The 27,975-nt window shown below is 46.6% G+C and overlaps 1 protein-coding gene across 2 annotated transcripts in view; it reads left to right on the top strand.

Annotated features, from left to right (window-relative positions):
* LIMA1 (LIM domain and actin binding 1) overlaps positions 1-27,047 on the top strand; it is a 39,339-nt gene extending 12,292 nt beyond the window's left edge. For both annotated transcript variants that reach the window (XM_090053498.1, XM_090053499.1), the window contains exons 4-11: positions 1,911-2,372; positions 8,111-8,219; positions 9,727-9,872; positions 12,517-12,621; positions 19,414-19,471; positions 20,909-21,024; positions 24,189-24,322; positions 24,761-27,047. In XM_090053498.1, coding sequence (XP_089909624.1) covers positions 1,911-2,372; positions 8,111-8,219; positions 9,727-9,872; positions 12,517-12,621; positions 19,414-19,471; positions 20,909-21,024; positions 24,189-24,322; positions 24,761-25,760 — 2,130 coding nt within the window. In that variant the 3' untranslated portion in view covers positions 25,761-27,047. The remainder of the gene's footprint in view (positions 1-1,910; positions 2,373-8,110; positions 8,220-9,726; positions 9,873-12,516; positions 12,622-19,413; positions 19,472-20,908; positions 21,025-24,188; positions 24,323-24,760) is intronic.
* Positions 27,048-27,975: the final 928 nt, after the last annotated feature.

The following is a 27,975-nucleotide window of genomic DNA, read 5'->3' as shown; positions in this document are numbered from 1 at the left end:
GCCTTCAAATTTTAAACTTCAGTGGTTCACATTGCATCCAGCTCTGGAGCTGTGGTTGTGGTCTCCCTCTATGTGTGTTTTATAGCATGGAGACGTCCTCACAAGCTGATGTTGGTTTGATGTAGCACCTTTAACTTGGGATCTTTGGAGCATAGGAGAAATCGCAGATGCAAACTTACTTGTTCCTTTCCAGTGCCCTGATCAGCACTTCATTCAGCATGTTCTGTCCTGCTTCTGATCGCCTAACAGATAATTAAGGCTAGCAGAACAAACAGCCTGCTGGGGAAAGGTCCCACCTCCGTCATCCAGGTGGGTTTGGAGAACTGATCCGTTAGTATGGCTGCTATCAACTGTGGCCAATTTAATAAGCTCTGCCGGTCTTTGAGCCACAGAGGACATAGAAAGGTGGGAGCTGAGAGAGGAAGGAGCGAGGTGGTTCTGTTGTCAGTCCTCCATTAGTATGGATTGTCTTGTGGGTCAGTCATTCTTAGTTAAAATGGTGTTTAAAGAAACTTATTCTTTGAATAGTAGACCTCTGACTCAGTGGAGATAATAGGGGAAAAATGCCAGCTCCCTACTCAGAGCTCTTACGTCAGTGAAAGGGGCAGGGCAAAGCAGTGACTAAGCACAGATGTCTGTGCCACAGCTCTGCATTTAGCAGCACACCTGGTGTCCAAGTCTGCAAGACCTTCAGCATCTAATTCTCTCTGCTTTGCATAGTAGTCTTCTGCCACTTTGGCTGGATTTTATCCATTTGCTCTACACCTTCAGTGCTTTTAAATGCATCAAACTAACTGATCTTCTCCAAGCTTAGGTGCATGCTAGCTAATTTGCCCAGCAGCGTTCAAAATGTGACCAGGAGAGTAATAGGGTGAGGGACTTAAAGCCCAATATAGCTGCTAATCCTCTTTAATTCCCATCGGCTTTACAGACCTGTTCTGCTTGCCGTTTGTTCCAGGCATGGTAGGATCCCTGTGGAATGACTAGAAAAAAATGCAGCATTGGCAGGTATTAGATTGTAAGTGGCTGAATGCAAGGTGGTCTGGTGTCTGGATGTGGGGTAACCAGTGCTAAGCCGAAATAGGTTTAAAAACCTTTGAATCTGGGGACAGCACTGCTGTAGGTGCCTAGTGTGCTGGGATGCTACAGGGCTAGGGGTACATCTCTTGCGGTCCGAGGATGTGCCATCTGGTAACTGCAACCTATTGTCTCTAATGGACGGGTTAGTTTCAGTATGGCTCAAATTGATAAGATGTGTGTAACCGCTGTCTAACCTGACGCCTTACATAGGGTGGTCTAATAAAGAGCTAGACGGTGTTTGGGGGTTTTGTTATTAAAATGAATACAGTTGCTATTAAAGTGCTACCAGTAACTTATAGCAGAACAAAGTTCAAAGCAGCAGTGGCTTTGGAAAGCAACCTGAGTTCTTGGGACAACCTGCAAATTGTTCTCCCGCTTGCATTGCGGAGCGGCTGGGAGTCATCACGACGCTCGGCATAGCCTGCCTGCTTCTCCCCCTTGTTACAATAGGTCTGCAGCTTGTTAAGGTGTGGATTTGGTTTCCTTTTGCTGGAAACAAAGAAACAAGTAGAGCAAACATGTCGATTCAAGCCTTTGTGTCTCATTTAATTCTCATTAGACTTGGACTCCCTATTTTTTCCCTTATAAGGCTGCCCTGTTTTATCACTTCCTGCTTCAGCTCCTAACTTTTTTCTGTCTTCTCCCCCCCTCCTTCCTCCCCTATCCTGGATGCTTTCTCCATGTGGCACAGTTGTAACTATTCACAGCTGTCTGAAAAGCAGCAAGCTCAGCTCAGCATCGCGCCTTTAGCTTCCTTTCGTACAGAGAGGAAGTGCCGTAATGCTTCATCGGGCCATTTATAACTGGCACTAACTTCTTGTTCTTTTTAGACCACAGACAGTCTTCCCCTTCATTTTAAAAGGGGGAGCCTGAGCGCGTTAAAGAAGAAGTGGGAGAATCCAGTGTTGGGAGCTGAATCTCGGAAGGAAGCTCTGCGAAGCGGCTGTGCTGAGGTTCGGCAGAAGGTCGCCAGCCCCAACGTCGGAGCCGAAAGCTGCCCGGCTTCTCTAGCAGAAGCTGATCACATCTCAGGGGTCAGTGCTAGATCTCAACTCCGGTCCCCTTCTGGAGCCTTTGGCCAGGTGCGGTGTCCCGGCGTTGACAGCGAAGATCTTAAAAGCCACTCGCTGGAGGGTGATAACATGGAAAATTGTCTAAGAGAATCCAGACAAGAAGTAGGAAAGCCCGAGGCCAGCGAAAACCCAGACTCTTCAGGAAAGATAGAGAAATATAGCGTCCCGCTAAACAAGCTAAAGATGATGTTTGAGAAAGGGGACGCAACTCAGATCAAGGTAAGGATCAACTATTATAGGGGCTGAAAGTAAGCTGTCTCCTGGGCTTTGGGCAAACTCTTTGCATGGGTTGGCTTAGGGATATTCATGATGCAGGGGGCAATTCTGGTTTGCAGTTAGACTGGGAAAGTATCTCCGTGGCTCGTGTTAGTGACGTGTGTTTGAGTTGGGTGGATATGCGCTGTAATGTGCTCAAAGCTTCAGGGATGTCACGAATGCTCTCTGACAGCTCCACAATAGCAGGAAGCTGGATTTTGCATTTTTCTTAACAAAACATCGACAACCAAACAAAAACCATAAGAAGAGAAACTAATTTGGATTGGATAGATGGCACCAACCCAGACAAGAGCCATTGTGACAAATGCAGAATGTGTTGGTTTTTAAGTGTTTTTTTTCCCTCTCTACTTTTGAGGTGGGACTGATTGCATCTTCAGCTATCTAAGGGCGCTGAGCCTGTGAGTCACTTTAAACATGAATTGTAAATAGGGTGCAACCAAAATGAAGCTAGCTAATAGAGATAAAACGAAGGGCTGCTTGTAGGCAGCTGCTGTGTAGCAGGGTCTCCTCCTTGCTGTTCTTTCAGCTATGCATCCTAACAAACGTTTCTTATCAGCAAAAATCCTCTCGCAAGAAAAAGAAGTGAAGATAGCTAGGCAGCTCCTGCTTTACTAGTTTTGACTTGCAAAGGCACAGGGCTTGCATTTTCCTACAACTGCTCATGAAATCTGATCCTGCATGTGCACTGCAGACTGTGTGTCCCAAGGGAGAATTGCTTAACTAGAAAATGAGTTGCATATGCCAGTGACTTACAATGCAGTCTTGGATGCTGGTGGATTTTCCAGTTTTGTCATAGTTTCCTATATTTCTGGCTTTGTCTTATGTGGGGTGGTTTTATTACAACGTTCAGTAAAACAAAGCAAGAGAGACAGAGAGAGGAATCTTGGATGCTGAAACTATTTACATACAATAAATGGAGGCTTGTGTTCAACTTTTAATATTAAGGCCTGCCTGTTGACACTCAGAATACTTTGTACAGGAACAGCTTTGCATGTGAGCTTGTTGCCTGCATTATTCCTTTATTAATGTAATTGTTACTTTTAAAAAGATCATTAAAGAAGATCTTTCTGGGTTGTCTCCAGCCCAAGGGTGCTCATTTTTAAGAGATGTAGCAGGGTGCCACTTCGGGAATCTTTCCCCAGGAATCCTGGGAAGCTGCACCCATGGGACTGAACCGCTCAGACATCCACAGGAAAGTTTGCAGGCACCGTCTGAATAGGGTGGAGGAAATGCTGAGCCCACTCCTTCTCTAACTGGAATTTATACCCATATGTGAGATTAGTCATTGTTTGCTGGAAGTGTTTGCAAAGTGCTTCCTACAGCAGCTGCCTCGCCATCGTTTTGGAAGTCAGGAAAGCTAACCTGAGGAGGATTCAAGTTGTTGCACCCAGCTCCTTTTGCAGATGCTTTCTCTTTCTTTAATCTAACAAGAAACAGTGTGAGGTTTTTTTTGTTTTTTTTTTTAAATTGGGGGTGTGGGGGAAGTGATTTCAAGTTGCAAAAGAAAAAAAAGAGGCCTACTGTAAGCTTCCCGGCCCAGGAATTTGTTGGAATTGCAGGGTGACGTCACGCAGTGGCAGACAATGCAGGCAGTCAGGCGGCCACAGGGACGTAGTAAAACTGAGCGAAGGTAGGAAACTACTACAGCAGCAGCAAGTCTGGCTAGTTATGTAGTGCATGGTGCTCAGTTAGCTGTTTCATTCACCGTTCTCCTAAAGGGGTGGACAAAATGTGGCCCGCGGGCCGGATGCGGCCCACCAAGCCATTCTATCCAGCCCGCGGGGCCCCTAAAAAATTTAGAAAATTTAATATTAATCTGCTCTGGGCTGCCTGTCATGCGGCCCTCCATGGCTTGCCAAAATTCAGTAAGCAGCTCTCTGCCCAAAATAATTGCCCGCCCCTGAAATGCAGGCTGTTGTCAGAGTGCTGATTAGTGTGCAAGCCTGCAATGGCTTTGAGACGCACTTTTTTCCCTTGATACTTGTCTGGCACTGTACAAGGTATGTGTAAAAACAAAAAGCCCCCCACCCCAAAAAAACAACCCGCCACTGTCCACAGTGGGTCGGTCGCACCCTGTCCAGCTGAGGAGGAGGTGGCAGAACACTCAAGTGACTTGGCCAAGGCTACACAGGCAGCAAGTGGCAGGGTCCAGGTTAGCATGCCGGATCCCCAATTCCCTGTCTTCGGTTCGGTTCACTCAACAGTGCTCAGCAGGAACAAAGCTATTCAGGCTACCAAAACTATGAACAATTGACTGGTTTAAATTTTGCCTGGCTTGCATACTGCACAATCCCTGTCTTTTTTTTTTTTTTTTCCTTTTCGTTTTTTATTCAAATCTTGTTGCAGTCCCTGCATCTCATAAGCAAGGCAGGTTTTTTTCTTATTACTTCTTCAGGGAAGAAAGTGCCTCTAAGCACCTCAGTAACCAGCCCATCTGAGAAGAACGTTGTGAGACTCTGCATTTTACTACAAAATAATTATTGCCTAAATTTTAATAGCTGATTTTATTTTTTCCTCCAACTTTTTTGGCAATTTCAAAGATGCCTCACATAGCATTGGATCAAACAAGGTATCCTGTGGTTTTATTGGAGCAAAATTAATTGTTAGGCCAAATGCCAAGTATTGCTGACATGAGTACAGTGGTGCCCCAGGTGTGTTTCAGTCAAGAACTGGGGGCGCTTTGGAGAGGTGGCTACGTTTCCCTTTTCACAGATTTGGGCAGAGGAAGCAGGGCTGCATGCTGCTTTGGTCAGAATTGCACAGTGAATTAGTTATATGGTCACAAGATTAGGAGTTGGGAACTGGGGTCTGTTAAACCAGTTGGATCCCATTGTTCCCTGGAGGACTCCAAACTCGGTAACTCGGGTCACTTGAGGTCTTCTATCCACCAGTGTCTAAAGAAAGACAGTTTGTGCACTTGAGCTTAACACTGGGTTTTTCTACTAATTCAGGATTAACATGGCTATTTGGTTGCATGTCATTGTGTCGTTCTGTGCCTGTGTGGCAGAGCTAACATTTTTAACTCCCTTATAAATAGTTCCTGAAACACCCCCCCCCGCTTAAGTCTCAAGGCGAACCGCTTCTGAATTCTAGCTAACAATTTAACATTGGCATCCTGTTTGAATTCATCTTATTGAACCGGATCACTGGCTAGTAATCATGTTGGATATCTTCCTCCGCAGAAGTAGCTGATACCTGGGTCTTTCAGGTGCAGATATTCCTGTTGCCTACAAATGCGTGAGAGCAAAGAGAGCGAGGGGGGATGATTTGTTTGAAATTCATAGTATTCTCGTTATCTCGACTTGCACGGCCATGAGAGTTGGCTTCCTGCTGCAGTGAATTGCAGCATGCCAGTATAGGGTTTAAAACGTGATTTTTCTCCAATTTCTACACTTCGCCTTGTAACTTGGTTGGTTTGCATTGTTAGTTTTGTGAATCTGAGCTCGTCAAATCCCGCTAAGTCCTCTTCTAGGCTGTTGGCTCCGTAGTGTCCTCTGCACTGGAGGGGCAACAATCTGGACTTGGTGTAGCTAGGAGGTTGGTTAGTACACTGCTTTTACACGGTATGGAAACACCTGGGCATGCTGCCCCAGATCTTGCATAGATGCACCATGAAATTAATTTTACCTGTAACAGGAATGATCGCCAGAAGCTGTAATATTTTTGTTTTTTCTCTTGCATTGAGTCCACATAATCTCTCCAAAAGAAGATGTGGGGGAAAGTCTGTGCAAGTGAATTCTTGACTGCTGAGAGGAAGGAGGATGTGAGAGATGGGAAGGGAACTTGAGTGAGCCTCTAGCCCTGATTTGTAAGAACCTCTGTTCCTAAAAAAGGATTAGTTATTTATCATGCAGATGAGAGAGAGCGAACCAAGTTTTGCAACCTTGGCGCTCCTGAGACCTGATTCTGTAATGCTGAAGACTTCCTCTTGCCCTTACCTGTCCAGTTCAGCTTTCTACCTGGATTGTGTTAGGGCTTTGGTAAACTTCTCTTGCCGTTGCGCTTGTATCGCTGACAGCCACACCGCACCCAGTGGGCGGAAGTTTGTGCTTGGTGTTAACCTTGCGGGCCATGTCAGCTACTTCTTCTGAGCGTTTTGATATTAAGATCAGCCTGTAGGGTAGGCACCGGTTCCTATCCGTCACACCCTCCTCGCATTGCTTGCCGAGAAGGATACCGACTGGCTCTTGGATGTTCGCTGCCTGCCGTGCTCTGCCGTACGTACTGGGATGGAAAACAACCCATCCAAAAGCTGGAGCCTTTACTTAAACTCCAAATTGTACATTTCCAAGACCTTGGAGCGGACTCTGTGTGGCGTTAGAGGGGAGCAGGGGCTTGCAAGGGGCATGCCAACAAACCTTGGCAACAAAAGTGATGAGCCTGCAAGTTCCTACAGGGGCTCGGGCAACTCCCAAACAGCGTCTGTCAGCACCTTTAGCAGAGGGAGAAGGCTTGTCTTGGCCAAGTCTATTTCAATTAAAATAAATAAATAAATAAATAAGTTATCAAAGTCCTAAGTGGCAGAACTATAAAATTCCTTCCCACATTAATGGAAAACATAAAAGATTTTTTTCCTTTCCTAATGAAGGTCCTCTGTCTTGTGTGCTGAAGAGCACTGATTTTTTCACAGTGATTATTTTCCAGTGCAGCTCAGTTAGAATAAAACAGTGGAATTTCCTGCAGTTTGGTGACTGGCAAATGAAAAACTTGTTGGCAGCAGGAGGTGGGGGGAAAAGTGTGGTAGGCATGTCTTGCCAAACCTGCCCTTTTTTCTCTCCTCAGCCTGTAATCTTAATTTCCAACTGGCTTTGAGATTTAACTCTTCCTAGGGATGATGGGACTCTTGTTTATAGGTTGAATTTCAGCTGTGAAAACACCCTATCTCGATGCAGTCCGATTTAAACTCTGCACACTCTGGAGCAATCAGAGGGGCTGTTGAAATATATTTTTGCAGTTGCTGGATTTTTTATTGAGCGCTAAATTTGTGGGGGACATTGGCAGGGTTGGTTGCAACAAATATGTATCCAGTCTGGATGAGCCAGCCAGAGCATCTGTCTGCAAAATCTCCTGTCCAGCCATCACTACTGTGTGGATACAGATTATCCCAGAGATCTGAAGATTTCTGTCCAGGACCATCCTGTTTAAGCGACAGCTTTACTAGAACTAATTTGAGGCATGCCTGGACTGGGATTACTCTCGCTTAATTGACACGAGCAAACTTGTGGTCATCTGGGACTAACCTTCATGCTAGAACTTTGCTATTTAATCGCTGGGCTTGATTGCAGATATAAAAGGCTCATTACCCCCTGAATTTGACACCTTCGTAACGTGTTTGGTACTGAGTTTGCAACCTGTCAGCCTATCGTTGAAACTGCCAGTCGCTCCACCTCTAGTTTATGGCAATGTACTGGAGAAGGTAAATGTACGAAAAGATCTGCAATCTTTGTGGTTCTGGGGCATTCAAGCAAAGACAACTAATCACCTGCTACAGTCCAAGGGCGCTTGTATACCTCTGCGGGGGGTAGGTATCCTTTAATGAAACTTTCTTTGCTGAATAGCATGACCTCTGCCAGACTTGTTCAGTCCAATGAAGGACATTTGCTAAAGACTCCTGCCAACCTCAAAGGATCAACCATCTCTGCTGCTTCAGAGAGCTGATAAGTGGGTTTTGTCTTAAACAGATTCCTCGGGACCAGACCAAGACTACGGGTGGCAGGAGGATCTCTGAAAACAGCTTCTCTTCTGAGGACCTTGATACTGGTTCTGGTGAGAGAAGCCGTAGCGCATCAGGTTGGTAGTCCCTGGAGGCAATTGGGCCGGGGCACTGAAATTGCTCCGTTTGGCGTGTGAGACACAAGGGGAATAACTTTATCTGGCAGACACAAGAGAGAGAGATCCAATGCTCTCACCGAGGGGTCTAAGGATTTTACAAACTTAAAGCCTTGCTGTGTAGCACCTTTACTTGCTAACCATTTTTTTTTAACCGAGGCGTGGGAAACAACTTTGGCAGAACTAAGAAGACAATTGTATCTCCTGACTCTTAGTCCTGGGTTTGTTATTAGATTATGTAGTTTAACTCGTAGAGACGCTAGAGTAGCAGTAGACTTATTTCTCCCTATTTGGCTTGTATCCCTCTATGGTGAAATTCTTGTTGCTTTAAATCCACACGACCTTTCCTCCAAAGCTCTGCAGCTGCTATTGAGCTCTTGAATTATGGGCACTGCTGAATTGATCAGGTGTCCTTAAATAGCTTTTGTTCAAATGATGGCTTTTAAATACGACTCCAGTGTGTTTCCAGCCTATGGCTAATACTGGCTCTTGCTTCCTAGCGCTGCAAACCATGCTTTTCCCTGAACAATGCATGATGCAATGAAAAGCATCGGTTCTTACCATTGTGCACCTGGAGGGACATTCATTGGAACATGTTTATATTGCGTCTTGTAAATTAAAACGAGTCAGACATTTGAGACCTGGTTTATTAAAGATCTCTGTATTATTAGTTCTGTTGCGTGATCAAAGCTATCATGAAAGGATTGACCCTTACTCAAGAAGACATGTAGTGCATTGATCAGAGCTGCTGGATTCCTAAATCTATGCCCTGCCTAAAATAAGGGCTAGGTGACTGTTAACTGAAGTGGGTTAAGGTAAGGAGCGGGGGGAGACAGGAGGGAGATGCAGCCCTGTGAGTTAGATCCGAGTCTGGCGATGTTCTCCCACTACAGCCTTGATCGGATGATCCAGTATCTTTATGCTCCTGCTGCATAAAATGGGGATATCTCTAACCAACTTGCCAGGATGCTTTGGGACCAAGTTTAAACTGTCTGTAAAATCTTGGTCAAGAGGAGGCCTAAATAATGTATTTAGGGATTAGGACTGGAGGGTTAAGTTTCCCCTCTCTTTCCCTAGATCCCCCTTTACGTCTTCCTTCTGCAAGGATTAATAAAGGAAAACACCACCCAAGGTACTTCACTGCCATTGTGAAACAGCTGTGTGTATTCCTGCTCTCTGCTTGGTTAAGGGATGGCACTTGACACATTTACATGTTGCTTGTGAGGAGCATTGGCTGAACTCCTCCACGCGGCTGCTAAAATGCACAGATGTTATGTGCATGTTCTGAGATGCTGCTCCTAATATACAGCTGTGTTGCCTGGGAAAGGCTGGTACTGCTAGCTAGGGGATCACACACCTTTGCATCATTTTGAGACTGGACTAGGAAGATGCTTGAATTCTTCTGCAGAAGAGTTTACAGTTAACACCTTATCAAGGTCACTCTAACCATATATCTGCCTTGTTGCAGGGCACCTAATGTGCAGCTCCCCGACATTCAGCTCGGAGAGCCGAAGAGCCCTGGAGATGCCTCGCCTAACAGAAACTTCAATAAAGGATAGACTGGCAAAGTACCAGGCAGCCGTGTCTAAGCAAGGGAGTCCCACTAGCCTCGCGGTATGTCTGCCCTTGTGCTTTTTGTGTAAGGTGGTGGGCGTCGCATTGGCATAGCCCTGAGGCTAAGAAATGTCTGATGGAAACTAGGCTATGAATATGTAATTTTATGCTGTCTGAAAGGAGAAGATCATTCATTGATTTGTTTGAAATTAAAGCCTGTAGTCTGCTCTGCAGAATTAAAAGCCCTGAAGTGAGAGATGGGTTTTCACCTCTTCCAGGAATAATCTCTACACTTTCCAAAGACTCAACAGCTGGCACATTGGCCAAGGAGCCTACTTGGGACTGTAATGGATATTTCTTGGCTTTCTATATCCAAATGTCTCTGGTTGCTTTACACACACTCATTCAACCTTGCAGCCCCTTGGATTAAGGTGAAAAGGAGAGGCAGAAATGAAGCAGGGACTTGCCCACAGGCTTTTAATGAATGGAGTCTAGATCCCATCACAGGCCCGAGCTTTATAACCAGCCTTCTGTGCAAACAGTCCTCTTCAAATACTCTTATCTTATTTACTCTGACTTCAGCCTGTTTTTTTCTTACCTGAGCTATTGCAAAGAACTAGCCTGTGCTAGCTAGCCAGATATTTAAACAGGAAATAGCAACTAGTGAATCATAGCAAACTGCAGGGTACTCGGCAAGAATCAAGCATGTGTCGGGAAGGGGCGAGTTAGTCAGAATCGTCTGTTGTTTTGTGTTAATGTTGGGGCTTTTAGGACTCTTTGCCCCCCCCCCCATTTTTTTTTTTTTTTTTTTGAATGCTCTCTATAGCTAGACAGATGCATTCCAAGAGTATGACAGTATCCTAAGTAAGGAACTGCCTCGTGACTTGAGCCACCAGCGTTGAATATCTTGGAGTTAAGCTTTGGAAGTGTTCATGCTTCCCAGAAGCATCTGTAGAGGGTGGGTGGGTGGGTGGGTGTATTTTATCTCGTTGGAACAGCCCTGCCCAAACTGAAGGGATTTCTGCACACCATATGCAGAGTGGGTCTAAATCTTAAGCTTTTGGGTATAACTGAAGTAAATTTAATGGCACGAGCTGAAAGTAATTGCAGATAGTGTAACAAATCTAGTCCTAATGTCTATGAAATCTATGAAATCTGCTTAACTGCTTGTGGCTGTTTTCTAGATCCTGATTTTTTATTTATTTATTTATTTTTTTTCCTTTGGTGCATTCAGTTAGCTAAACTGCCTTTTGCAGTTTCTAATGGCAATGATTTCAGTTGGCTGACTACATCATTCTCTAGTAGCTAGTAGCCAGGTACCACATGAATTCCTTCTGGACTTGCTTCCAGTATAAATTAAGCACTGTCCTGGTTTGGGCCCTCCAATGCAGACATTCCCATTTGCATGTTGTTGCTGGCTGAATCCCTGCCAGGGACCGTCGTCCCTCCCTTGCGCGCTCTCCCCTGCCGGTCACTCCCAGCAGGATACTAGTTGCCTGTTGGCAAGAATTGTAGTTGCACATGCATACAAACTGCTGTAGCTGTAGTCACTTTTGCAGCAATTTTCAAGCACCTAGTTTTGGGCAGGAGGTTTGCCAGGTTTCTGCCAAAGGGGCATAAAGGGTCTTCTGGTGTGATGGTGCAGAGTTTTCCAAATAATAAAGAGAGCCCTGGTTCCAGCTACACTACAAAACAGAGTTAATCCTTCTTGGAATGAGACTTGTCTCCAGTGCTATGCATGGTATAGGCAAGACCTAATAGAGACTAGTAAACACATGGTGTGTTTTCTTCTCTTGCAATACTGCAAGAATGTAATTCCTTAAGAACCCTTCCAGAAGAACGATCTCAAGTATTCCTGGTTGAAAGCACTAGTATATTCAACAGCTGTATTTAATGAGATCTGTATTCAACAGTAGTTAATACTACAACAGTAGTATTTAATGAGATGAGAAAAATAGGGACTAAGAGCTCTGTAAGCCCTGCATATAAAGTCTAGTATATCTTTTTTTGGAATTTAGCAGCTTCTTTCCTTTGCTATAGAGAGGCTGCCCTGTGAAAGGCATGAGCCTTGCCTCACCACGGGATCTGAGTACTGACGGGAACATTCATGAAACCTTGTGATTCTTGTGTGTCAAAAAAAAATTAATCTATTCTCTCTCTCAATATAGCTATAGATATATACAGAAAACTCTTTGGGGAGAGATGTAGATATGTGTCTTTCCAAAGACTTTTCAGTAAAACTCATCTGAAATTTGGTGGCAGGTATTCAAGCTAGGGTAGATCTTATTTTCACATGGAATAATTATTGCTAACTTTCATAGTGCCTTAATGTGGGTTTTTTTCTTGTACTGTTTCAGCCAAGGGGAAAGAGTGGAGAGATCAGGAATGAGAGCAAGAAAAAAACTTGGATCTAGGGGGAGATTTATATCAAGAGAAAGGGATGCTTAATGCCAAAGTGTTTCCATGATAAGGTGGTGGCGTGAAATAAAGTTGTATCCCAAGCTCACACGGAGGAGGGAGAAGTTTTAGGATGGCACGTCACTAATCGAATGCGTGTAGAGTAGACTTCTGTTTCCCTTCCCCTTAGCCATCACTCGTGTGTGATGGGGGATTTCTGTCCAGAAGACTCTTTCAAGAATAACAGCTGAAAGCTCTCCAGTGGGAAAGGAATCCGGCAATACTGAAGTGCTTTATTGTTCTGCAGAATGAGCCTCGAGTCAGTGAAAGTGAGCTCCAGGACAAATCGGAGCAGAAGGAGAATATGCCGCCAAGCTCTGTGGACTCCATTTCCTATCAGGATGGGGAGAAGGTAAGTTGCACTCGGCTGGGCTGAAGGTCAGGGACGCCCTTTACAGTGTGAGCGAGTGGGGCAGCGCTCCGTTCTGTACCGTGTCTGGAAATGGGCTTGTGGCAGCTGATACAAGTTGCTTACACTCTGGGGAAATGTAACTCAACCATCCCATTCCCAGCCTGGTTGGGATAAACCAGCCCTACCTGTGAATTTTTAACCTTTTCTGTAGAGACTGTACAGATTTTAAAGTGGTGCACAAGCACAGAGCTGTAGGTGACAGCCCAGAAGGAGGTTGCTGGCCATGCTATGCACGGAGTGGCCAGATCATGGTAAATGTAACTGGTGTCCTGATTAGCTGCCATTTTTGTTTCCTTCCCCCGCCCCACTGCATTTTAAACCTTTTCCTTTTGAAAAGAGACAAATTTTAATTAAAGTGAATAATGAGACCTACCACAGCAAAGTCTCACTTGCCTTAAATTGGGGAGTGACAGAAGGGGACCAAACTAGCTAATAATTGGGGTACTGTGTATTGCAGGCTCTCTGAACACGTGGCAGACTAATGCCGGGAGCGCTTTTAAAAGCTTCCCAGTCTGTCTTTGGCGGGCAGCCAAAGGGTTGCTTTCAGCTGCTCCTTACTGGCAGCTAGGCAGCCTTTGCCTTTTAGCCTGTGCGGAGGCTGCTTCCTCCACGAGGTGAGGTTGCTAACAAGACACCTATTAAATCAAAGCAGTCTCTCTCCTTTCCCGTCCTGCTTCCTGCTATTAAGTGGAAGGTCTTGAATACACCCTCTTGCTCTAGGAGTGGCCATCGTTCCTTTAACATAGGCGTTCCTGTAGCGCTTCACTGTTGTGTCTGAAGTCCAGCTTGAATGAGCACAACAGAATCTGAACAGCCCGGTGTGGGATCTAGGATTGTCACTTTGGCAACACTGCAGGATAAACTGGATGTTAGCTGTGTCTTAAGGCTCTCAATAAATGGTAGAAATCTCTGCCAAAAAGGAAGCCGCAGGAACTTGCTGATAACTAGGGCTTGAGCAAAGCTTTGGGTGCCGATTCGATTTGGAGGAGATTCGGCCCGAATTGGTGCCCGAATCTCTAAATCCAAATCAAATTGGGAGACCAATAAAAAGGTCCAAATTGATTTGAAGTCTCTGAATCGATTCAGGCAGTCCCTGCTCGCCGCCGCAGGGAGCTGGACCTGGGCTTCATGCCGGTAAGTAGGCAGCTGAATCTCCAAATCGGATTCAGCTGAATCGATTGGGGACAGTGATTCGAATTGCTGTCCCTCAGATCAGCCAAATCTGAAGCCAATGCGAATACTAGCCGCTTCGCACGGGCCTACTGATAACACTTGTCATTTGCACGTACAAAGTGCCAGGTGAGGAGAACAGTGCGCTTCAACCAGATTCAGTAGCCAAGGATTAGTGATCTTTTACTAGTGGAAAGCATACTGTGGTCGTCTTACTTCCTCGTATGCTTTGAATTAGGACAAACTAAACTTTTGAACTGAATGCAGTATCCTGGCATGCATACGCCATTTAATGAGCAGCTTTGGTCCTTTGCAATGGGTCTTGGAGTCATTAGCATGAATTAGTGAGGCTCTGCCGTTAATCTTGTTAAAGTATTTCAGTTCTACTTCTAGCCCTGTGCATTTAATATACAGAAAGAGCCAAGCAGAAATACCTGAGAAGCTGCCCCAAGTAGCTTTTGCCTTAAGGGTTTAAAATAACACTTTCAAATTATGGCCTCCACCTCTCTCCCCTGGGGAGGAGGCTCTTCTCAGCCAGGCTGGCTGACCTGCTCCACCGGGCTTTAAACTAAGCCCGCGGGGGGACGGGGGAACTACTGCCCCTGCTGGCCCGCTGAATGGCCCTTGCAAAGCCAGCAGACCAAGGCACTTAAGGGGGCACTTAAGGGAGCTCACCCCTGGCCCAGCCCTGGCACAATCTGTGGGCAAGGCAAGAGCCCCCAAGGGCACACTTGCCTGCCTGTACACTAATGCCAGGAGCCTGGGCAACAAGCAGGACGAGCTCGTCCTCCTGCTCAGTACAAAGAAATATGATGTCATTGGGATAACGGAGACCTGGTGGGACTCCACCCATGACTGGACCACGGGGATAGAGGGCTATACCCTGTACAGGAGGGATCGTGTTGACAAAAGGGGCGGGGGTGTAGCTCTCTATGTGAAGGAAAGCTACATGTCCCTGCAAGCTGATGTTGGCGACCGGCATGGAGAGCTAGAGACCCTCTGGGTAAAAATTCGTGGGGAATTCGGCACAGGGGACACAACGGTGGGAGTCTACTACAGACCTCCCACTCAAAGTCCTGAGCTTGACCAGGAGTTTGCCCGGGAACTGACTGAGGCCGCTTGCTCCAGGACCTTGGTTGTCATGGGTGACTTCAATTACCCGGACATCTCGTGGGAAGATCACTCAGCTAAATCTGAGCGGGCGCGAAGCTTTCTCTCGTGCGTGGATGACCTCTACCTGACTCAAGAAGTCTATGGGCCAACGAGAGGCAAAGCGCTGCTTGACCTGGTACTGGCTACGGGGGACGACCTAATCGGCGACCTAGTGATCGATGGGAAGCTGCGTGACAGTGACCACGAGCTGATCACCTTCACCATCCGCCGTAAAGCTGGCAAGTCAGTCAGCAACACAGAAGTCCTTGACTTCACAAAAGCCGACTTTGACAAGCTCAAGAGGCTAGTCGGTCAGGCCTTCAGGGACCACGACCCCAGGGAGATGGGAGTTCAAGAATAGTGGTTACTTCTCAAGGAAGCGATCCTCAATGCACAAGCTAAATCTATTCCAACACGGAGGAAAGGCAGCAAGAAGGCACAGCAGCCCCCCTGGCTCTCCAGGGACCTAGCGGACCTACTGTGGCTAAAAGGGAAAGCCTACAAAGGATGGAGGATGGGATTCACCTCCAAGGAGGATTACTCTGCGCTGGTCCGGTCCTGCAGGGAGCAAACCAGGAAAGCCAAGGCTGCAACTGAACTCCAACTAGCTTCAGGCATCAAGGACAACAAAAAGTCCTTTTTCAGATATGTGGGGAGCCGGAGGAAAAGCAAGGGCAATGTTGGACCCCTGCTAAACCAGATGGGGCAACTGACAACTGACGCCCAGGAAAAAGCCAACCTATTAAATTGGTACTTTGCATCAGTCTTTCATCAGTCACATGGGATGCCCATGCCTGCTATGGGACAGGGAAATCTGGGTGAGGGGGATCCCCTACCCTCCATAAATGCTGACCTCGTGAAGGAACACCTTGAGAAGCTGGATACCTTCAAGTCAGCCGGCCCTGACAACCTGCACCCCAGGGTACTCAAGGAGCTGGCGAGCGTCATAGCCCAGCCCCTGGCACGGGTCTTTGAAAACTCCTGGCGCTCTGGTGTAGCGCCCGAAGACTGGAAGAAGGCCCATGTGGTGCCGATCTTCAAGAAAGGGAGGAGAGTGGATCCAGCTAACTACAGGCCCGTTACCCTGACTTCTATCCTGGGGAAAATCCTAGAAAAGTTTATTAAGGAGGCCATCCTTGATGGACTGGCCCAGGCTGACATTCTAAGGGACAGCCAGCACGGGTTTGTTGCGGGTAGGTCTTGTTTGACCAATCTCATTTCCTTCTATGACCAGGTGACCTATCACCTGGACCAAGGGAGAAGAGATTGATGTTATATATCTTGACTTCAAAAAAGCTTTTGATCTGGTATCCCATGATCACCTCTTGGCCAAACTGCCCAGTTGTGGCCTTGGCTCCACCACGATCCGCTGGCTGGGAAATTGGCTTCGTGGTCGGACCCAGAGGGTTGTGATTGATGGCAGTCACTCATCGTGGTGCCCTGTAACCAGTGGGGTCCCTCAAGGCTCTGTCCTGGGACCCATACTGTTCAACATCTTCATTAATGATGTGGACAATGCATGCTCAGGAATGCATTGGGATGATGCATGCTCAGGAATGATGTGGGAATGCATGCTCGGGGGCAACCAACATGGGTTCATCAGTGGCAGGTCTTGTCAGACCAACCTGGTGGCCTTTTACGATCAGGTCACCAAATCATTAGACGCAGGGGTTGCTGTGGATGTAGTCTTTCTGGACTTCCGGAAGGCTTTCGACAGTGTCTCTCACCCTGTCCTCATCAAAAAGCTGGGAGACTGTGGTGTCGATGCCCACGCAGTCAAATGGGTCGCCAACTGGTTGGAGGGCTGCACCCAGAGGGTGGTAGTGGATGGGTTCTTCTCAACCTGGAAGGACGTGGGCAGTGGGGTTCCGCAGGGCTCGGTCCTCGGGCCCGCACTGTTCAACATCTTCATCAGTGACTTGGATGAGGGGGTAGAAAGCACCCTGTTCAAGTTTGCTGATGACACGAAGATGTGGGGGGATGTGGGTGCACTAGAAGGTTGCAATAGGCTACAAGCTGACCTTGACAGGTTGCAACGGTGGGCGGATGAGAATAGGATGGGGTTTAACACTGATAAGTGCAAGGTGTTGCACATGGGGAGGAAGAACCGGCACCACACTTACAGGTTGGGGAACTCCCCTCTTGCCAGCACGGAGACGGAAAAGGATCTTGGAGTCGTCATTGACTCCACAATGAACATGGGCCGGCAGTGTGGGGAGGCAGTCAAGAAGGCCAACCGTACCCTGTCATGCGTCCACAGATGCATCTCGAGCAGGTCCAGGGAGGTGATCCTCCCCCTCTATGCGGCACTGGTCAGGCCGCAGCTGGAGTACTGCGTCCAGTTCTGGGCGCCGCACTTCAGGAGGGACGTGGACGATATGGAAAGAGTCCAGAGGAGGGCCACTCGTATGATCAGGGGTCAGCAGGGCAGGCCTTATGAGGAGAGACTACGGGACCTGAACCTGTTTAGCCTCCACAAGAGAAGGTTAAGGGGGGACCTTGTGGCCTGCTACAAACTGGTCAGGGGGGATCAGCAGGTATTGGGGGAGTCCCTGTTCCCCCGTGCGCTGCCAGGAGTGACCAGGAATAACGGTCACAAGCTGGCGGAGGGTAGGTTTAGATTAGATATTAGGAGGCGCTACTTCACAGTCAGGGCGGCTAGGGCCTGGAACCAGCTTCCAGGGGAAGTGGTGCAGGCTCCTAGCCTGGGGATTTTTAAAAGGAAGTTAGATGAGCACCTTGCCGGGGTCATCTGACCCCGGTGCTCTTTCCTGCCAAGGCAGGGGGTCGGACTAGATGATCTACCTAGGTCCCTTCCGACTCTAGCTACTATGAAACTATGAAACTGTGGACATTGGAGTCAGGAGTGGACTGGCCAAGTTCGCCGATGACACCAAACTTTGGGGCAAAGCATCCACGCCAGAGGACAGGCGGGTGATCCAGGCTGATCTGGACAAGCTCAGCAAATGGACAGACGAGAACCTCATGGTGTTTAACACCAAAAAATGCAAGGTTCTCCACCTTGGGAGGAAAAACCTGCAGCACCCTTATAGGCTCAGCAGTGCTACGTTGGATAGCACTACAGAAGAAAAAGACTTGGGGGTCATCATTGACCACAAGATGAACATGAGGCTGCAATGCGATGCTGCGGCTAGTAAAGCGACCAAAATGCTGGCGTGCATCCATAGATGCTTCTCGAGCAAATCCCGGGACGTCATTCTCCCCTTGTACTCGGCCTTGGTGAGGCCGCAGCTGGAGTACTGCGTCCAGTTTTGGGCTCCACAATTCAAAAAGGATGTGGAGAAGCTTGAGAGAGTCCAGAGGAGAGCCACGCACATGATCAGAGGTCAGGAAAACAGATCTTACAACGACAGGCTGAGAGCCATGGGGCTCTGTAGCCTGGAAAAGCGCAGGCTCAGGGGTGACCTGATGGCCACCTATAAGTTTATCAGGGGTGACCACCAGTACCTGGGGGAATGATTGTTCACCAGAGCGCCCCAAGGGATGACGAGGTCGAACAGTCACAAACTCCTGCAAGACCGTTTCAGGCTGGACATAAGGAAGAATTTCTTTACTGTCCGAGCCCCCAAGGTCTGGCACAGTCTGCCAGCGGAGGTGGTTCAGGCACCTACATTGAACACCTTCAAGAGTAAATTGGATGCTTATCTTGCTGGGATCCTATGACCCCAGCTGACTTCCTGCCCTTTGGGCAGGGGGCTGGACTCGATGATCTCCCGAGGTCCCTTCCAGCCCTGATGTCTATGAAATCTATGAAATATTGTGCAGAAGGAATATAATGAGAGATTCCGATCTGAGTTCTAAACTGGGAGCGTAGGGTTTTGTAGTTTGGGGGGATCTTTTTTTTTAAATGCCTCCATTTTTAGAGAAATTGGGTTCTTCTGGATGTGCGTATGCCACTGACTTGCCAGTAGGTGATGTGAATCGGGTTGCTTCTGAAGCAAGGCCTGACAAATCCAGCAGATCTCAGATTTAGTAGTGAAAGAACCGGTAGGGAACATCAGCAAAGTAGTGGCTAGTTCTTTCCTAAACCTACTGCATCCAGGTGTAGAAGTTGTAAAGCTCTATCTCCAGCCCATGCTCCTAGCATGAACATTAAGCAAAAGAGTCTGAATGTGCATTTAGAGAGTATTTAAGCGGTGAACAACTTGGGAGTCTGCTTTATGTGGCAGAGGCCACCTGTTCTTGGCAAGTGATCATACCCTGCCTTGTGCCTTCAAGACTGATTTTATCACTTAGGTTATGGCTATTGTCTGAATGAATGCCCTATTTTGTTAAATTGCCCATTGTTTTGTTGCTCAAGCCAGGATGATCCAGGAGTACGTTCGAGTGAGCTGGACTTAACCAGCTGAGCAGCTCTTTCATATGGGCTCAAACATGTTTTTCTCTCAGGTTCCTTTAGGGGAGAACAGTCTGAATTTCCACACTCATCTTTCTGAAGATGGAACCAGTAAGTACCCATTCCCCTGACTCAATAAGATGTGGCAAGCGAATAGCAGAGGGTGTCAGAAATGCACACATTTGCACACCGTACTTAAGTGAAACCCATTTTGCTGCCAGCAGCCCGAGCTTTTGGAATTGGCAACAGACAGCCATTGAATCACGGGGGTATATGCCGGTTGAGACCTGCATTTAATTTAACGTGCCCTTTCAGAAGCAATCTGTCAGTACAAGAACTTGGATCCTACCGCATGCGAGAAAAGTCTATTTGTGTTATCTATGGGTATTCTTTTAATTTGTAGCATACTTAAGTTGGCAATTTTGGCTAAAGTAAATGCTACTGCATGTCAATTTTTATCTCGGACTCCTGACTTCCAGTGACTTAAAACTTGATTATAAATTTGACTGATTCTGACATTTTTGTTCCTTATGAACGATTGCATGTTAATAAAAAGAATGAATAAAATTGCTCGTTTTAAGTGTAGTAATCCTTAAAAATAAACCTTTTAACAAAAAAAAAATCTCTTCCTAATCCTTTCATCATCTGCAATCCCTTTGAATCAAATTTTGAGGATGTGTATATATATTTTTTCCAATCAAAATCTCTTCTGTGCTAAAGTTGTTCTCTCCAGCTCAAGTCCTGTGCTGAATTTGTTTTAATCAGGTTAGTTACCTGATTTGGAGCTGCAGTGTTAAGATAATGTGAGCTCTAAATTTTGTAGGAACGTAACTGTAACTGCAGTTCCCCCTACCATTTGGGTTTATAGTACTGTATGCACAGTAGCCTACAGATGAGTCAATAATCCAAGGTGTATACTGAAGTCAGCTGCCCCGTGCTGCTGTATTTTAAGTGTCCTCCAGTGGTAGGGTGGAGGTTGTAGCCGTGTTGGTCTAAGGACAGAGGCAGACATGGTTCTTTGGGTGAATCTGATACCTTTTATTAGACCAACTCAAATGGTTGGAAAAATATTTCTTAGTAAGCTTTTGGGTTTAAATACCCTTCGTCAGGCTGAGGAAGCATCTGCAGTTGGTGTGTGCTCTTCCTGGATGGAAATTTTTTTTTTCTCCCCCACCAATTTAAGTTGGTTTAATAAAAGATATCAGATGCACCCAAAGAACCTTGTCTGCCTCCAGTGGTAAGAAAATTAGTAAAGCATGTCGGCTCATGGTTGGTTACGGTATAGTCCATTGAGTTCCTGTGGTTGAGTTAAGCATGTTCAGAAGCATTTTTAAATGGTGCCATAGTCTCCAGGAGTTGCATGCAGACTTGGTAAGAGGTTGGCCCACTTCCACGTCCCCCACCAGCAGTTAGTTCGGTTGATAAGTTTGGTGCTAAAAAGGTCAGAGTAAATTGAGCACGTAAAGATTTTGGCTTTGGAGCTAATTCTTCTAGAATTCTTCTCCTGTTTACATGAATGGAAATAACTGTTCCCGTTCCCTCCCCCAGTTGAACTCAATTCACAGATTGGGATGGAAACCCAGAGACCTGTCTGTGCAAAACAGCCAGCCTTCGATACGAAACCACTCAGCCAAACGGATGCCTCTCCACCAAAAGCTGTGAAGGTATGGCAGCTAATTTGTCTCCTAAAGATGAGCAACAATTCATGGAAGTAAAGCTGATTATAACATAGAAATGACCTAAACCAGCCTGTGCATCTATGTGCTCCTGGGGGACTTTGTGCTAATTCCTCAGTATCTAAACTATCCCTCAAGAGCTCTTAACCCCTGTAACTTTAGTGTACGTTCAACCTTTATTTCAACAAAGCGTTTTGCAGAAACTAGCTCTTGACAGCATGTAGGATATGCAGGAATTTCATGTTGGGCTCAGCACAGGCTTTTGATAGATCGGAGGATCTGGTGATCTGTGGTGTTTGAGCTGCATGCCGACTGGTGCTGTGCTGTTAAAACCGCATCGTGCTAATGATGCAGCATAAGAGCCTTCGCTGAGGCTACAAACAGATTTCTCCAGCCACAGGGGCAAATGTTTTCCTGCAAGACAAAGCATGAGTGTTCAGATGTCCTCGCCGCTTGTCATGAGACAGATACCCCAAAGGGTTCCCAGGATAAGAGCTACTAACACTTCCTCCTGTGCTATTGCAACAGACATCTGAACAGTTGTCCTGTGATATTCTTACAGGGCTGGCGACCAGTTGGTTCCCCAGGCATCCCACAGTGCACTGCTTTGGTCTCAAACCTAGCCTCTCTTAAACTCTGTCCGGCTACTCTCAAGAGTCAGCCAGTCTCGAGAGTGATGAGACTTGGGTCCTTACCATGCACAGAGTACCATGAGTGTCTCATAAAAGATGTTATGACTTGGATGCTTCTTTGAGGCCATTCTGGACTGTGGGAGGTTCACAAGTTTGTTTGTTTTTCCAGCTTTTATTCTTTATGTGAAAAACTGAGAGAATCTGCAACCTGTATGCTTGACCATTTGGAAAACAAGTGGCTGTCACCTCCATTGGTACTGTAGTAGCTGCAGTACTTGGAGAGTAGCCCACATGCTGTTTATTCATCCAAGGTTCCTATTTGTCTTTTCCAGCTTCTGTTTCCTGCTCTTGGTTCCTAATCTCTACTCCTGCCTTCTGCTTCCCTTCTAATGTGAGCTCAACTCTCAGCTTTCTCTCCAGTTCTCCTTTACATTAAGTGGTCTTCATCCTCCTCCTGTAGCTCCTATTCTTAGTGTGCCCGGAAAGGAAATCCTTTCTCTACACACCCCAAAACACCTTGCCAGCAGGCACAGGGCCCATTACATACGTGTGTAAGTGCCTTTTCTTAGACTGGGATATGCATTGCAGTGGCTTGTAATGCAAACTTGCAAAGTTCTGCCACTGGGCTGGGGAGGGCGGTGTATTTTGGACTGGCAGGCAAGTTGCTTGGCATTTTGTTCCTCCGTCTTGCGGCAAAGGATGTGCGAGTAGATCTTTGGCCTCCTAAATTTCTGTTCATGAGTTTTCACTCTCTCGGAATTGAAAATATGTGCAGGGTGTGTGCCTACGAGTTCCCTTTTAAAAAAATGTATCTCTTGAGCTCAGAGAGGTGGGCTGGTCAGTGTAATATCAATGTGGATTAGACCCTTGAGACATTGTCTGAAATGACGTTGACCAGAAGTGTGTGTGTGTGACTAGATACTAATACATAGAAAAATACCTAATTACATGCAACATTAAGGTTGACTGACCAAATTTAAACTGACTGGCTCTGTCTTCTATAGTTTGGCCTTCACCTGTCATAATCAATGCCGTGCCCTGGTGTCACTTTATTTGTAAGAGACTAGAAATAATCACTAATTCTTCGTCCTGTGACCTTCCAGTTCCCCCTTGCCACATCCCTTAACCATCATAAGGTTCCCTTAAATCCTTTGTATTAAACTTCCAACATATTGTTCCCTTGCCGAAGGACAGCGACGTGTGTGCGCTCCGATGCACCCCTAGATATTTCTATACTCTGTAGCTGGAAGAATGGTTGCAATCGGAAAGTGGTCCAGGAAGGTCAAGCTTTGACAGAATGTGTAATAAGTTGTTCCTCCAACATTACGTACCACCTTTCTGTTTAATGAGCAGCATCAAGTGACCTTTTTAATGGACAGAGTACCACCTTATGATGCCTTCAGGAAGCAGAAATGCTTAGGTCGTTCCCATGTAGGCCCTAGCCTTGACTTTACCCATGTGCTCCTCCCTAGTTAGAAGATGCTGTTCATTTACTCAGGAAATGCATACGACTGTACTTGTGTAACATCAGACCTCCGTTAATGCTAGCCATAGTCGATGAGTACTTTAATTTTATAAGGATGGCATGTCAGCGGTGGAGGATAGCTTACCTCATCGTTGCAGCATCGAAACCTTTCTGTTGACATGTTTTCCTGCTTAAGTGAGCCTTCCCTGTTCATAATCCCAAGAGCATCTAATAAACCTTGCCGGGTAGCTCCTATAAAATACCAGTGTTGCAACCTCCCGAGTAAGGCGAGTATAAGGCGCCTCGAAACCTTAGCCCCTGCTCCCTTGTGGGTACTCCTTGGATGGAGAAAGGCTAAGAGACCCTGACAAAGGCACCCTTCTCGCAAGGCAGTAAGCAGTCAGCAGCAGTTGCTCTCTGGCAGAAATTACAACCCTCCAGGCACTGAACATGTGGACTCGGATTCTGTCTCAATGGTCTAAAGGGGGGTGGTACCGTGGGGCAGCCTCCACTGCTCCATGCTCTTGCCTAGGCGTACGTGTCAAAGGTCTTGATATGATGGGCACAGGACTCCGTGTAAGTGGAGTCATCAGGCACCTGGCTAGAGACATTTTGCACGTACACTAGAGGATCAAAAGTTGCTTCCTTGTCCCACAGTATTTATCTACCACCATCTCTTTCCCTAGAGGTACATTAATTATGTGAGAATACCATGTAGAGCAGGGGCGGGCAGTTATTTTGGGTGGAGGGCCGCTTACTGAGTCTTGGCAAGCCATTGAGGGCCGCATGACTGTCGGCTACAGATAAATATTAGTTTTCTAAAACTTTTAGGGGGCCCACGAGCCAGATGGAATGGCCTGGCGGGCCGCGTTGTGCCCATCCCCTGGTGTAGAGTCTTTTAGGACTGGCTTAACCCACTGAGTCTCATGCGGGGACTAACTGTCAGAGCTGCTGATAATGGCATGCTCAGGGGTCCAAAGGTGTTTCTGGTGTTTTGCCCAGCCTTCAACCAGGCAGTTTGTTTCCAATTAACAAGCCCTCTTTTCTCCCCTTAGAAGTTTCAGTTGCCAGCGAAGGAGACTTGCATTGGGTGTCAGAAGACGGTGTACCCAATGGAGCGCCTCTTTGCCAACCAGCAGGTGTTTCACATCAGCTGCTTCCGCTGTTCATACTGCAACAGTAAACTCAGGTAACCTGCCTTGCTTTGAACCTGCTCTCTCTAGGAGGCAGTTCAGCTTTCCTGACACGTTAACAAGCAGAATGTAAAGTGCTGTGCCAACAGGAGGCTGAGGCAGAGACGGTGGAAATCCGGTGGATCTAGCAGAGGCTGGGAGTCAGGATCTAGCACCAGTCATGTCAACCCCCTAAAGTGAGGATAGTGTCCCGCCTTCCTAAAGCACTTTGCAATTCTAAGCCCTGAGGGGTGAGGGAGGGAGACATGGGTCCCGTTTTATCAGCATGCGCTCCATCTGGTGACATCAGGTGAAGCCACTGTAGGACTGTTTACTGAACACCAAAGACATTTTAATGCCAGGTCTTTCTTAGTGACCTGAGAAGCTTGGACTTTTTTTTTTCTTTGACTCGGTGTGCAAGAATGTTAATATTTACTCCACTTTTTCTTGAATAGTCTTGGAACTTATGCATCTCTCCATGGGAGCATTTACTGCAAGCCTCACTTCAATCAGCTTTTCAAAGCCAAAGGCAACTACGACGAGGGGTTTGGGCACAAACAGCACAAAGAGCTATGGATGAGCAAAACGGAAAATGAAGAAGAATCCATGGAGAAATCTGCCCAGACCACCTGTACGACAGACGTCCCTAAAAGTCCAGGCGTAGAAGATGCCCCCATTGCAAAGGTGGGAATTCTGGCAGCAAGCATGGAAGCAAGAGCTGCGGTTTTGCCCGAAAGAGAAGAGAAACCTGCAGAAACAAAGAAACTAAGGATTGCCTGGCCACCACCATCTGAACTAGGGAGTCAAGGAAGTACTGTAGAAGAAGGGATCAAGGTGTTCAAGCCAAAGTGGCCTCCAGAAGAGGAGGTCTCCAAGCCCGATGTTCAGGAGGCTGAGGACTTGGATCTCAAAAAGTTACGGAGAACTTCCTCCCTGAAGGAAAGAAGCCGACCCTTTACGGTAGCTGCCTCATTTAGAACGATGTCTGTTAAGGGACCCAAAATGGAGCATACGTCCCCTTCCAAGGCAGACAGGGGCATGTTCAAAAAGAGCCAGGAACTAGAGAAGGAGGTAGAGATAGAAAAAAAGCAAAATGTCCGTAATGCTGAAGAGAAGAATAAGGACCTGGAGGCAGAGAAGGAAAGGCAAGCTCCTGGTATGAGGGCAGAAGAGGAAGAAAACTTGGTGGAGAACGGCCAGGTGAACACAGTGACAGATGAAGAGGAAAAAAATGCTGCTGAAGTGCAACCAGCTCCAAACAATGAACTGCTTGCCCCAAGTTCTCCTGAACGCTCCAGCTTGGCGAATGTGGTGACTTCTAAGGAATTATCTCCTGGTCAGAATCGCAAATCCCAGGATGTCGGGTTCTGGGAAGAGGAAGAGGCGGAAGAACTATCCGTGGAGGAACAGATCAAAAGGAATCGATACTATGAGGACGAAGATGAAGATGAATAAATTGGCCTTTCACTGGCAAAGTTGCTGCAAGGTGTTTGGCCTTAAATTGGTGTTTTAGCTTTAACAAGCAGCTGCCCTCTGTGAAAGTGATCCTCTCTGCACATTGATCCATAAGGGAACCACAGAATGTGCGAGGTCTTGGAGTACAGTGGAAACCTGCAAAAGGCATATGTATCTAAATTAAAACGTACATAATCCCTTGTTGTGGGATAGCTTTCCCAATTCTCAGCACGGGAACAAAGATCCATTCTGTACCCTGATTATCCTCATTGTCATCTTCTGTACTTTATTCCGCCAATGATGATTTGCAGGACTTCACTGTACTCCCAGTGGTGGCATTTAAAAACCAAACTTCTCTTTTAATACACTACTCTTGCCACTGTGAATGCTATTGCAATACTTGGGGACCAATTTCAAAGGAACTTTCAGGCCTGCTTTTAAAATGGTGACTGAATGCACTTTAATTCATGTAAAGGGCACAGCTGGGATATTTTTATAATGAAAACACTAATTGTTTTGTGCTTAGTATCTAGCAACTTAAGTCTCATACAGAAGTGCACAGAATACAACAGGATGATTCTTTCTATTGTCTAACTCGCTTGCTCTTGATCCATGGAAAAATTCCTGTTTTGCACTCTGTTTTTCTCTGCAAGCCTCATTTATTTTCCAAACTGGAATGAAGGTGTACCAGAGCCCTCTGGCTAGCAAAGGCACCAGCACACCCGCTTCTGGGATAGAAGTATTACAGCCGGTGTTTGAAGCAGTGCTCACGAGGACAACCCATCTGTGTCGCAGCAACCTGCAGGGCATTACTCCTGCATTCCATGTGTTTCAGAGGTGAAATGTCTTATTTCTTAGACTTTCTGTACCACTCTGAGTTACTTAAAGTTGCAAATACTGTTTGAAGGCCTTTCGATAGTTGCATTCTCCTGATACTGAACTGCCAGAAAGATTTTTTTTTTTTTTTAATGGTTACATCTGTGAGATTTATGCTGCATACAAAATCTGTGGGATCCTAAAACTAGAACAGTGAGATTTTTCTTTTTCCATAGGACTTGTTTCTAGCATTGAAGTTTTTAGTACATTTTAAACATGACTGCATTTTATGCTACAAACAATGGTATTCAAACTGGGAGGGTTATTTCTATAGTAACTTTTCTTTGTACTGTATTAATTTGAAAATTAGCTCTAATTATATTTTAGAGGTGTAAAATATTCTGCTTTCTTACCAAACCTTCTAAGTATGAAACCATTTTTATTCAATAAAGCTTTTTCATTTATGTTTAACTGTGCTTGGAAACTTTTTTTTTTTTTTTTTAAACTACACCAAGGTGCATTTTAGGCCTCTGAAAGATCAGCCGTTCTCCTTGCTTAATGTGGGTGTGTCACCACTAGGTGACACTGTTGATCCATTCTGACGGCAAGAAAACCTTCATCCTTCTAGTACAGGGAATTGGACAGGCCTGGCTGTATGGGGGTAGAAGGGTACACATTTATTTTTCGATGTTGAGCAGTTCCGAGGTCCCTTCCAGCTCCTACAGTCTATGAAGATCACTGGGTCCGGCCTCCTGCACCCAGCAGGAAAGAGACGTGGTGACTGTCCAGTCTCCTGTTGAAGATTTCCCTGGCAGGCGATTGCACCACCTCTGGAGGGAGCTTATTCTACAGACACCCTGACTGAAGAAGTTTTCCCTAATGTTGAGCCTGAATCAATCTTCCAGGAGTTTGTGGCCTTTACTCCTGGTTTTCCCGTTGGGTATTCTGGTGAACAGTTGCTCACCGAGCCCTTGCTGTACTTCCCCTAGTGTGGCGGTAAGCTGCTACCAGGTCCTCTCTCAGCCTTTCCTTCAGGCTGGAGAAGCCCAGGTCCCTCAGCCTTTCCCCCTATGGCTTGCCAGCTAAGACTCCGATCACATGGGTGGCTCTTCTTTGGACTCCCTCCAGCATGTCCGTGTCCTTGTTCAAGTGCGGTTCCCAGACTTGGACGCGGCTCTCCAGCTGTGGTCTCACCAGGGCTGAGCAGAGCGGAAGAATCGCCTCCTTGGTGTTACCAGAGATGCATCGAGTGGTGCACGCCACAGTATTATTTGCCCTGCTGGCTACAGCGGCGCGCTGCCAGCTCGTGTTCATACGGGTCCCTTTCGTGCGTGGTGCTGGTCAGGGTGCGCACCTGGTGCCTCCCAAGTCTGCGGAGGCACCAGATTGCCAACGGCGG

The sequence above is a fragment of the Crocodylus siamensis genome, chromosome 6 (assembly GCF_052110815.1).
Source record: "Crocodylus siamensis isolate JL-2025a chromosome 6, ASM5211081v1, whole genome shotgun sequence".
NCBI lineage: Eukaryota > Metazoa > Chordata > Crocodylia > Crocodylidae > Crocodylus > Crocodylus siamensis.
This window is presented reverse-complemented; position numbering and strand designations above follow the sequence as displayed.